General features: G+C 42.3%; 1 protein-coding gene across 1 annotated transcript in view; it reads right to left on the bottom strand.

Moving 5' to 3' along the window:
* The window catches only part of kdm6bb (lysine (K)-specific demethylase 6B, b), a 38057-nt gene extending 28790 nt beyond the window's left edge, over positions 1 to 9267 (bottom strand). The window contains exons 1-3 of the mRNA XM_037688051.1: positions 9070 to 9267; positions 7150 to 7276; positions 723 to 846 (exon numbers count right to left, since the gene is read on the bottom strand). Coding sequence (XP_037543979.1) covers positions 723 to 841 — 119 coding nt within the window. The 5' untranslated portion in view covers positions 842 to 846; positions 7150 to 7276; positions 9070 to 9267. The remainder of the gene's footprint in view (positions 1 to 722; positions 847 to 7149; positions 7277 to 9069) is intronic.
* Between the last annotated feature and the right edge of the window lie 2944 nt (positions 9268 to 12211).

Consider the following 12211-nt stretch of genomic DNA (forward strand, 5'->3'; position numbering starts at 1 on the left):
CAGGTTGTAATACTAGGCCTGTCACAATTAAAAATTTTACTGGGCAATTAATTGTCTCAGAAATTATTGTGATAAACAATAATACTCTTTGAAGTTTGACAATAATTAGTAATTATTGTCAAATTTAAGAAGAAATGTTGATTTGTTTTGCGTGCAGTACCTTTTTTGACCACCAGATGGCAGTATAAGACTGCTTGAACCGAAAGATGGATAGTGAGGGAGGGACCAATGTGTCTCTTTAAGCAAAGTGGGCAGGAGGCCCTTGAAGTGACATGGGCTGTCTCTCCTTCCTGTTTTTCAGTTCTCAAAATGGAGGACGCTCATTGTGGTTTGAGCTTTTTAACATAGAATTTTTCACCCAAAGCTTTTAGTAAAAAACCAGTAAACAAGTTCTCAGCTTCTTTTTGCAGAGAAAAACAACTTTTTACACAAAGGCACGGGTTTCAACCGTGAATTTTGGAGCTTCAACAAGACAGAGAGTTTTTCCCGAGGTCGAACTGTTAGCTTAGCTTCTCATCGTGACAGGCCTCGGTAATACTGTACACTGGATATAAATGGTGGAAGGTTTATTGGTATTAACAACAGACACTGTGCATCCTTGAACAGTCTGTAGGGGAAGGCTTGCTTGGGCTGACATTCACCCAGTGTGGAGTGAATACTGCTCTTTTCATGAAGACAAAACTGAACTGGTGATGTGTGGGTGCTGTGTTGGTGCTGCTGACCTTTGTGTGTTGTTCCAGGGGCGACCGTTCACAGGCGCCCATGGTCCTCTGTTAGGCCCTCCAGCTGGATAGGAGTCCCATGTGTTACGACCAGAGTACAGCTCTGCTGAGTGATACATGCAGCCTGGAATACAGAGGTTTTCTGATCAGCACGGTGTAAACACGACACAGCCCGAACATATCTGGAAAAAAGGACAGCTGCTGCTTACACTTCCAAAAGGCTTACTTTTTAATCATCTAAGCCAATAAAATGCCAATGTTTCATGTAAAACTGCATAAAACGTGCTAAAAGAAATATAAAAGAAACTTTAAAGCAGTTTCCAGTGGATTATTAGGGTCACCATGGTAACCACACACCTGTTTCTCCTTCCCTGACAGCACTCGTGCAGAGTAGACCACACATAAATGATTATTATCATTTGCAATGAAAAAAAAAATGTCTGTCAACTCTAAGCTGCAGGAGCATTTGGTCAACACGTGTAGACTTTTATGCATCTTTAGTGTTTTTTTCTAGGTTAAAAAGACCTCTCGCTGTCCAGTTTTGAAGAGAAAAGTCCGATCTCAGATGAAACAGACGTCTACGGGAGCTCGGGTGTGAATTCTGGGGGAATCTGAGATAAAACTGAGACTTTTTCAAATGGTGTCCAGTTCTGGTTTCATCTAAAATGGGCTTTGATCACATGGATCGGTGACTCTTCAACTAGAGGGTTATGCTGTGGGCTGCAGGAATGCCGACTTCCCATAATGCTGTGTTTTCTGCTGGACTACACATCTGCTCAGTGGTTGTATCGAGTGTGTGTGAACTCGGCCTCTAATCACAGCTTCCCAGCAGATACCACAGCCAGTGGCCATCCTGTGACAACGAAACGCCAAGAACCACGGCAACTTCAGTTTATGTGCAACGAGAGGGAAACAATTGTTGTTTAAGTATTTAAACTCAATACATTTAGTAGTATTTACATTACTGTGTATTTGACTGACAGTAAAGGGGATGAATCATCCTGGGTCAGTACTTTTTTATTATCTGACCTAAAATAAAAGGTCAAAAGTTTGGAAGTGGGGTTCTGCGGAAGTGTCATGAACAATCATTATCTTACCTGTTGCAGATAGCGCTTCGAACAGCCTCAATTTGAGGGAAATAGTTTAATCATGAAAGAATTTAGAAGCTAACAGATAGTCTGAGTGAAGCCCAAAACAAAATGGGCGGCTGATGTTTTAAATAAATTTCAACCTCAAAGATTTCCTGTGGTTTCCGCAAAAAATATTTCAATTTTTTTACTCCCTTTTTTCTTTCTGGGTCACGGAGCAGTTGATGGGTCCACTCTGGGTAGGTCGCAAGTTCATCACAGTGACACAAAGACTACGCTCACACTGCAGGTCTTAATGCAAATGTTGATTTCTTTGTTCAGATTCAATTTTGTTTTGTGTGTGGTCGTCATCTGCTGTGCTTGTTGTGTCCTGCGCGTTTACATTTGATCTTGTTGTTTCTTGTTTACACAAGTGCAGAATTGCACTTCTGAATTTGGAGTGAGGTACTGAAAGAAGAGGAGAGAAAGAAACTCAAGTATCGATCCCATATTGCTAATATCGATACACTCCCAACATGTTGGTGCACCAACGTTAGTATTAGGGATGCACGATATCACGGCATGGTATCGGTATCGGCCGATATTAGCGTTAAAGTTAAATATCGGACATTGGCCATTCCATTAAAATAATCACAGATATAAAAGACACTGTTTTTGTATGACAACCCAGTGACAAGGATGCCTGCAGCACCAGCACAACGTGATGACGTCACACGCACCTGCCTGATCTGATCATGATGGAGAGGAAAATTCAAAATGGCGGTGGTGTGGAAGTTTATTTTCATTGAGGATGTCGAATTCTGAAGATTTTTGAACTACGCTGAGCCTCGCTACATCGTCCGCAGTCGGAGATATTTTTCCGACGTAGCCTTACTGGAGTTACAAGCCGTCATTTCCGACGGCATTGAGAAGCTAATAGCTGATAGCGCTTGGGTGAGTTTTACCACAGACATTTGGACGTCGTGTTAGCCCTGTTAGCATGATTAGTCTTATGACACAAAGGATAGACAAAAACTTTGAACTTAAAAAGTCTGTCCTTCATACACAAGAGCGCGGAGGATCCCACACTGCAGCTAGGAACCTGAAACAAGTCTCCACAAGTGAAACAGCATCGCAGGTGACTAATGCTAATAAACATTTAACACTTTTCATTTAATATAAGTTAAAGGGCTATGCATATCATATGGCTGTTACTGAATATATGTCACCAGCTCTTGCAGCTGTTACACAATTTTTGTAGCAAATAAGCCTAAATAAGAGGGCTATGTTCTGACAAGGGGAAGTATATTACCCCCCCCCCCCCCCCCAACACACACACAATTTTTGAAAGTGACCATTTTTACATATAAATGCAGTCACACATCACAATGGAATTCGGCACATGACTTATTTATCAAGTTATCCAGCGTCCAAGACGAACGGATGGACATGTAAATGGTGGCAGCCATCTTGGATTTTAATGCGGTAACTCAATTTTTGAAACCTTTATTTCAGAGTAACAAAAAAAAAGTTGGACTTTGTCAATAGTGTGAACAAGACAGAGTACCACTGATGCTCTCGCTCACAGGGAAAATATAGTTACCAATTAATGAATTAATCAATGAACCAAGAAGTAAAAGTTTTTAAAATATCGTTCACATGAATAAGATCCTGATTGGAGACTGGAGATATTTTAAGATGGCAAGAACCCATTAATTTTTGCCCGAACTTGTTAGCTCAGCAATCTGGTCTGAATTAAACTATTTCTCCAAATTGGAGTCATTCAAAAAGTTATCCTGTGCAGGTAAGACACTCATTGTTTACAATGGCCATAGAACCCCACTTCAAAGCTATCACTTGATGTGCAATAGTATCATGAAGTATTTTCCTTCCATAAAAAAACAAACAAAACCCCCCCAAACATTAACGTTGTTTGATTTGTCATGGTGATTTTACATTTTCTCTCTTTTTACGGTGGCTCTGAGGTGTAAATGAACATTTGAAACAACGGAATTACATTAAGCCAAAGCCTAAGTGGTGTTAAAAAAAAAAAAAAGTTTTTTCTTCTTCATTTTTTTAAACTTTATTAACAACATAGAACAGAACAATGTACAGTAACAAGATACAAAACAAATACAAACTCGTGAAAGATGTGGGATCCGTGTACCTTTTGTTCAGTTGTGTTTTAATTGAGAATCCCCCCCCCCCCCCCCAAAAAAAAAAACCCCACACCACTTACGGTTTGGCTTAATGTAATTCCATTGTTTGAAATGTGATTCTGGCCACTTCCGCTTCGGCTACTTCCACTTTGGCTTAATGTAATTCCATTTTTTCACTTGTAATTCTGTTTTTTCAAACGTGATTCCGGCAACTTCCACTTTGGTCACTTCCGCTTTGGCAACTTCCACTTTAGTCACGTCTGCTTTGGCTACTTCCACTTTGGCTTAATGTAATTCCGTTTTTTCAAATGTGATTCCAGCCACTTCCGCTTTGGCAACTTCTACTTTAGTCACATCTGTTTTGGCTACTTCTGCTTTGGCTTAATGTAATTCCGTTTTTTTCAAATGTTGTGTTTTTGTTGCGGTTTTTTTCTAATTTAATTTTGCATTCTGAAATGTAATTCCATTTCTTCAAATGTTGTACATTTACACCTCAGGGCCACCGTACTTTTTAAATAAAAGAACTGTCAAGCAGAGTTTCCATGAAGGTGTCTTGTGCTGAGGAGAAGACGGCTGATCATGAGATAAGTTGCACCGCAGCTATTTATAACGTCTACGAAGCACAGCCGTGGAACATCGCACCACTTCCCTCGTGGCACGTTACGTTCTACTACATGTTTGTTTGTGGGCTGGCTGCTGCAGCTGCTCCACATTAACCTTGCAGCGAGAGCTGAATGAAACGAAGCAAGTTGCCAGAGCAACTACAACCAGACGGCTCCTCCTGCTGCAGCTTTGGGCTTTTTATTTTTTTTTTTTTGGGACTCGACGGCTAAATTGAAATGTATATGTGCAAGAAAAGACAATAGAGAGGGCACAACGGGCCTGTAATTCACAGAGTTGCAGTAAAGCAGCACAACAGAACTTGAGCTCTGGATCTTTGGTTTAACTGTGTGAATGTTTATAAAGCATTCACACTACAGAGATCCATTTTTCTTTTGGTGCAACAACGTTCAGCTCATTCGGGACATTCCTGCTGTGACTTTTGTGCTATTTTCACTTTTTGAAACATTTAGCTTTTTCCAGCCATGTTTTCATGTTCTCATTGAAAATGAATGGAGCTCTCTCCACCTCCTTCAAACCCTTTGAGCTGTTTAAAATCCTTCACTGCTCATTTCAGCTTCTGTTCTAGTTCAGCCTATTTCTGCTCCTGTCAGTTTCCTTCAGCTAATTTAATGGTTTTTTTTTATCTGTTCAGCTTCTTTTTATGCATTTTTCTGCTAATTTGTTTTGCTACGCTCCTTTCAGACTCTTTCAGCTATTTTTGCAATATATTCAGCCTCTATTTCATTTCTTCTGTTTTTCGGCTGCTTTCCACTTTGATTTTCTTGCTTTTAGCAAAAGTCAGCTGTTCAAAATCAACTCGCATTAATGGTTTAGTGATTATATGTTTACAGCTTCATTTAACTTTACTTCAGTGTCTTTGTCAAACATGGCAGAAATAGCCTCTTGGTTGCAGAACTTATCGGGGGTAGTTCACATCAACGTGTGGCCAGCTCTGAGTTGTGACAAAGAAGCCTACTGTGAGCTTAACTCCTGCCATTTTACTTGTAAACTATGCTGGCCTGTGTGTGTGTGTGTGTGTGTGTGTGTGTGTGTGTGTGTGTGTGTGTGAGTGTGCTTTCAGACAAAGCATTGCAGTCGCTCCTCGTGGAGCCCAGAGCTGCCAGGACTCTGGAGCAGGACTGCACAGGCAAACCCATCTGTTGTCAGCCTTCCCTGAAAACACGCTTCTGTTTAGGTGCTGTTGGTCCGAGTCAGTCAGCAGCAGCTTCGACTCGGAGCAGGAACGGCTCCGATTTTAAACCCATCTGTGCAGAGTTAATTCGAACATCTGGAATCCAGCCCAGAGACCAAATGATGTCATGTGCAAAAATGGGTTAAGTTGCTGTTGGACTAACTTTGCAGGGGGAGGCAACCTTGAAGAAAATATCTACAGCTCAAACAGAATAAAACATAACAATGCAGAGACTTTTCCTGTCACAGGAAGGAGCACTACTTTGAGATGTTCGACTCAAAAGTTGTTTAAAGTTAAACTGTTTGCATTTTCATGCCTCACTTGTAGAGTCTGCATGCTAACCCCCTCCCTCCTGACACCAAACAGCCACTGAGTCGCACCGTTCCTGTTTGCTAAGAGGAAAGAGGAGCAGTTTATAAAGGGAGCCAACGCAAAAGCGTTGAAGGCTCACTTTAAGTTCACACTGCAGCTTTGAAAAACTTAAAAACAAAACGCGCAAGTTTTACACTAAAACGTGGGGCTGGATTGGAACTAGCGTGCTAGGAGTTTTGGTAGCGGTACATTGTTAAGAAAATTTGCAAGAAATTTCTATCGCTTCCTTGTTGACGAAATGAACGACAAAACTCAGTCCTCTTCAGACCCCTACAACTAAATCATGATAAAAACATTGTTTAAGGTTTAAACGGGTTATCAAACGTTGAGGCTCATATAACTGACCTGACACTTCTGATATATTTTCTAGTAGACCATTTAATAACCCCCCGTTTTCACAAATGTTTGATTATTTTAAACAAAATGTTGGACAGTCAACTTTTGAGTTGCTCCAACATTCCACATGTTTGCAAACAAGCTCTTGTTACTCCCACAGTGTTTTGTGGAAATATAAGAATTGCACATCAAAATCTTCTCTCACTCCGAACGTCTCTCACTGCGATCAGACTCATGGTTTTCTTTTAATAACCCTCTTAAAGCAAAAAGTGCACAGCCAAGCTTCCACAGACCAGTTATGACTTAACTCAACATTTCCCCTTCAAAACTGGAAGTGAATTGTCTTTTTAACATAAGTAGTCTAAATAAAACACTACCAGAAAGTCACTCAAGAGTCTTCTGTCACTCAAGGTTCAAGAATTTTAAAGATGTGACTTGTAGTTTTCGCACAGTGGTGTTTTGTTTGAGGCTTACTTTTTAGTTTGTGTTCTGTCTGCCTGTCGTTTAGGAGGCTGTTATGTGGTTACCATGGTGACCACAATGCAGGTTTTAAACACTTGGTTCTGTTTACCCTTCTGGTGCAGTTTATACATCAAAACATTGGTATTTTGGGCAGCAGCTGCGTTTTTATTTACACTTTTTTACAAAACGTTTACGCTGACTCTTTATATTGCGCGCCCCTCTTTGGTTCATCTTACCTTGCGGCGAATACTGCGAGGGGAAGGGGAGACAGACTTTTCTGGTCCTAATTTGACGGTGCTTTCAGTTAGGAATAGAAAGTCAGCAGACCTGAGCCGTCGTGCAATCCCTTTAAATAGCTGCTAGCTGCCAGGGTGGGGGGAGAAAAAAAAAAAAACACGAGAGTGAGGAAAGCCCAGAGCCAGTTGGTGCACAGATGCAGACCACAGGAAGGTTTGATTGTCTTTATCTGCTCTTATTTACATCCTGCTAACATCACTGCTGCAGACAAAGAAACAGAATGAAGTCTGTGCTGTTGAGAGGCTTCCAGCCATTTTTCCTTCTACCTGCCCCCCTCGCAAATCCCCCCCCACCCCCTCCTCAAAAACGGCCCTGCCTTACCGCTTTCCTACTTGTTCCAACAAGGCGCCCTCTTTTTTTTTTTATCTTGACACCCAATACCCTTGCCTCCTGCTTCCCCTTCCAGGCAGTGCACGGCTCTGCCCGTGCCTCGCCCTCCCTCCACTCTGCACGCCATGTCCCCGTCTCCATGGCAACCGGTGATATCATTTAGCCCAGAGCTGGGAGGAAGGCCTCTAGCGAGGAGGGAGGGAGGAGGGGAGTGTTTGCATTTGTGTGCGATTTTGACAGAGGGAGGGGAAGGTGGTGTTTGGAGCTGGAGAGCCAGTCGGCGGGGGTTTAAACTTTTTTTTCTTCTCCCTTTTGTTTGTGAGGTTTAAAGCTGCAGCTCTGACGGGAGCCAAAGTTTGCACGTCAGAACCACCATGTCCGTGCACATTTGAATGAGCTGCAGTAAAACCACTGCAGACGTGCATGTGTGTGTGTGTGTGCATGTCAGGACACCACTCCTACACCATAAAAGGAAGGAGAGGCTGCAACAAGAAGACCAGTCTCTGGTGGCTCCCCGTCAGCCTTCACACACAGCAGAGGCATAAGGAGATCAGACTGGGGGGGGTATTGTGAAGCAACAAGGCACAGATTGGACCAGAGCGAGAAAGAGATTAAGACAGACCGGACAGGAAACATTTAATCAGATGCAGGTTTGAAATGGCAGACAAAAAAAAAAAAGGGGGGGGGGGGGGGTACATTAAAAGCTGAATATCAATCACATTTTCTAAAAATAACCACTGCAGCCCTGCTTTTGCCTCTGCTCAATTCTACCCCCCCTCTCCCAGCCATGTATGCTCCATAAAGCACAGCCCCTCTGAGGGGTGCTGGAATGTACCAAGGTCAGAAACAACACAGGGTGGTGGTGTTGTGAGGGGGGGTGGGTGGGTTCTGGTCTGTTGCAAACAACACAAAATGTCCAGCTATTTGCAAACAAAGCCCGTGAAGCAGACTGTCAGGTGAGAGGAGTGTGTGAATGGATGTGTGTGTCATGCAGCTGGGCTGTGTGTGGTTGATGGTAACCTAAATGCAGGTCCAGGTGGTCCTGAAAGCTGACGTGGTTGATCTCCATGACAACCATCATCATGGTTCCGATCAACTGATAGAAGTGCAACAATTTATCAGCCTGTCTCTAATAAAGCAGTGACACACTTGTGAGCTCGTTTTAGATCAAGGGTAATTGTTGCACTTATTACACACGCGCGCACGCTCAACAGTTTAATGTAACCACAACACCGAGCGTATCTGCAGCAGCTCCAGTCGCTGCATTCATCAATTCACATTTCTGCTCTCCTGCCTGCTGATGTGCATCCCTGCACGTGAGCATGTGTGCGCGTGCGCGCGCTTCATGCATGAGCGTGCAGCAGTCTGCAGCCACACACTGCAGCACGTCCACCCAAGGCAAACCATTCAGAAACCAGAAAAAACACACATGCACGAGTTGAGCAGAATAAACACGCACGGAGCTGCATGCAGTACATTTCCACTCAGCCACAGAAACCACCAGGTCCCTCCTCTTAATCCTCATTTACCTCCTTTTTTTTTAATCTTTAGGTCTTTGGTCCACTCAGCCCTCAGCTCCCCTTCTTCCTCCCCTGTTCACTCCTCGCCTCCTCTTCTCACCCGATCCTCTCCTCTGGCTCCTTTCTTTCCCCCTTCGCCTCCTCTTCCTGTTTCCACTCCGCTCTCTGTGATGCTGGGGCTCCTCTCATAGCTGCACAGTCTGATCCACGTGCAAGAGAGGGCACGGGGAGGGGGCGGGGCCAGGCGACGGGGGGACGAGCCAATAAGCGGCCAAGAAGGAGGCAGGGGGCGTGGCGAGCAGCAGACAGAGAAATAAACAGTGTGTGTCTGTGTACAGTAAATCTCCCCACAACTGTAAAAAAAAAAATCGAATAAAACAAGATTTATCTTAAAACGCAAATGAGCACTAACGCTCTCTTGCACAACAAGACTTTTCCAGCTTGACTTTTCCTCCTGAAACCGACTGTTTAACAACACAGTGCGCGCAAGTTTCACCAAATTTCTCTGCAAGATGGTGACAGAAGAGAGAGGGGGCGGCAGAGGGGCGCCACTGTTATGATTGAGCTCAAATGTCAAGTGAAGCCAAGCAGCGGGGAGGAGGGCCCACGGCTCGTGGGGGTGGGGATCCGTCTTTGTATCGCCACAATGCTAAAATGCTACACATTTCTCACGACCTGGCAGCACCGAGACACACGTATAGAGGAGTTAAATGGCGAACAGAAAGCAGATTAAAAAAAGAAGAAGACGTATGTATTTTTTTTTTACCCCTGAAGTGCCTTAGCAACAGCCCCTGAACAGCCTGAACCTGATTGGTCAGTGTTCAAGCTCGTGTGGGGGATTGGACCAATCAGGAGACTCCAAGCAGAAACGGCTTCTCAGGCCGAAAATGCTGAATTCCTCCCCCTGGTGGCTGGCTGAACACACTGCACGCACTTTCTGTTAGGAAGCTGGTTCGTACACTGAAATAAATATCTTAGAAAATGGTTTATTATTAAATTTTTATGTTATTTATATTATTTATTTGGATTTAGACAGGTAATCTAATTTACAAGGGGGCCCTGTAACACAGACACAGAACATAAGTTGCATAAAATAACAATACAACAATCATTAAACATTATTTTGGCATTTAATAGGGAGCAGAGTTTAAATTGAACAAACAAAATATAATAATAACAGGGTGACATGATTATTGCATTTTCTTTAACATGTATATAAAATGTTCCAGAGGGATCAAACTGGACTATTGCAATTCTTGCTCCAGTGTATTCCAAGAAGATAAAGCAGAAAAGGGTGAGACCCTTTTTCCAAGTTCTGTGCAAATTGAAAGAAATAAAATCCTGTGAGCATAGACTGTGACTGTACTGTCTTTGTGACACATTAGTATATAGATTTGAAGGCAGAAGGCCTTAGATGGATATCTAAATGAGAATTTATTTGTAGAAGTCTGCAGGTAAATGATGGACAGTTCATTACAGATAGAGTACAGTGGCATGCGAGACTTTTACATTTTGTTATAAATCACAGAGCTCCATGGTAAACAACAACCAGCATCTGCAAAGAGCTGGGAATTTTGAACTACATGTGTAAAAAACATAAAAGAAAAATCTGCAAGTTATTGAGTTTTAACCCACCTATGCTGGAAAAAATATATAACCTATCAGGAGGTTGGATCTGACCAATATACAATTACTTTTAAACAAAAGTTTGAATAAAAAAAAAAATCTCCCCATGAAGTGTGGTAAAAGTAACAAAGAAGTGTATACTGTCCCTGTGTGGACAATTTGTGTTATTACAATTTGATGTTCTGATCATGGCAGTGGTGAAAATAAACCAAAACAGCATTTGTGGTTTGTAAAGTGAGATCTCACTCTGGGTAATGAAACATCAAGTTGGGTCTTGAGATGACGTCCAGAAATAAATTGACTGTTAGCAACATGTTTGCTTCATCTGATTAAACAAATGATGGAACTGAAGCTGCCATAAAGCACAGCCATGTGCTTTATGGCAGCTTTACGTCATACTTGATGATGACCTACTGTGCAACCTCCTAGAAAGAGGTTAGATCGTAGCAAAATTAGAAAACCTGTTAGTGTAAAGACAATCCTGATGCAGCTACGCTCTTAGAGATCACAAACTCGACGCTTCAGCCAGAGGTCTGGACTTTGTTGCATTCAAGACCTTTTCAGGATCCCAGATGTAGACGAGGAGCGAGTCCTGCCTCACATTTTATATACAAAGTCTCACAGGTGTGGGTGGGCCCCACTTCATAAGGTTTTGAGAAAGCTCAAAAACACTGTGACTATCACATATATGCCATCCATCCATTTTCTTTACCAGCTTCTCCTTTCCAGGTCATAAGTTCATAACAGGGTCACAAAAAAAAAAAAAACATTCACTCTCTCACTCACACAGGGACAAGTTAGAGTTACCAGTTAACCCAACATTCATATTAATGGTCTGAGGGAAAACAACGGAGTACCAGGAGAAAACCTATACGTGCACGGGGATGACATGTAAATTACACACAGAAAGGCCCCTGGCTAGGAGACAAACCTGTAACCTTCTCACTGTGAGGCAACAGCTCTAACCACAACTCCACCGTGCTGTCCATGGGGAGACTGCTGTCTTAACACTCGTATAAAGACCTTACTTCCACATCCATCGCAAAAACCCTCTTGTAATCCTGAGGCTACAGGTTTGAGTCCAGAAGGGTATCTGACATAAAACATTTTCCAAATCTTCTGTGCGACTTTACAAGCTTTACGTGCCTTTACGGGCATAGTGTTAAGAAGAAAAACAAACCAGATTCATTTATTCCCTTGGGAACAAACAGACGCTTTTTTTGTGTGTGCAGGTGTTCAACTCAGCTCACAAACTTCTTAGATGACACTAATGTGAATGTATTTAAAAAAAAAAAACTGTCACTGCTTTAACTTCTCTGCCAATCAATCAACCTTTATTTATACAGGTAAATCCCATTGAGCCTCGAGGACTCATTTACAAGAGAGACCTGATTTCAACAAAGAAAGATGACAACAATGGACAACAGCAACAACAATAAGCAGTTATAAAAACTCATACTACAGGTTTTTTTTTTTTTTTTTTTTAAAAAAAAAAAAAGAAAAAAAAAAAAAAAGGAAAAAAAAA

Source organism: Nematolebias whitei, chromosome 14, assembly GCF_014905685.2.
Source record: "Nematolebias whitei isolate Nwh7 chromosome 14, NemWhi1, whole genome shotgun sequence".
Lineage (NCBI taxonomy): Eukaryota > Metazoa > Chordata > Actinopteri > Cyprinodontiformes > Rivulidae > Nematolebias > Nematolebias whitei.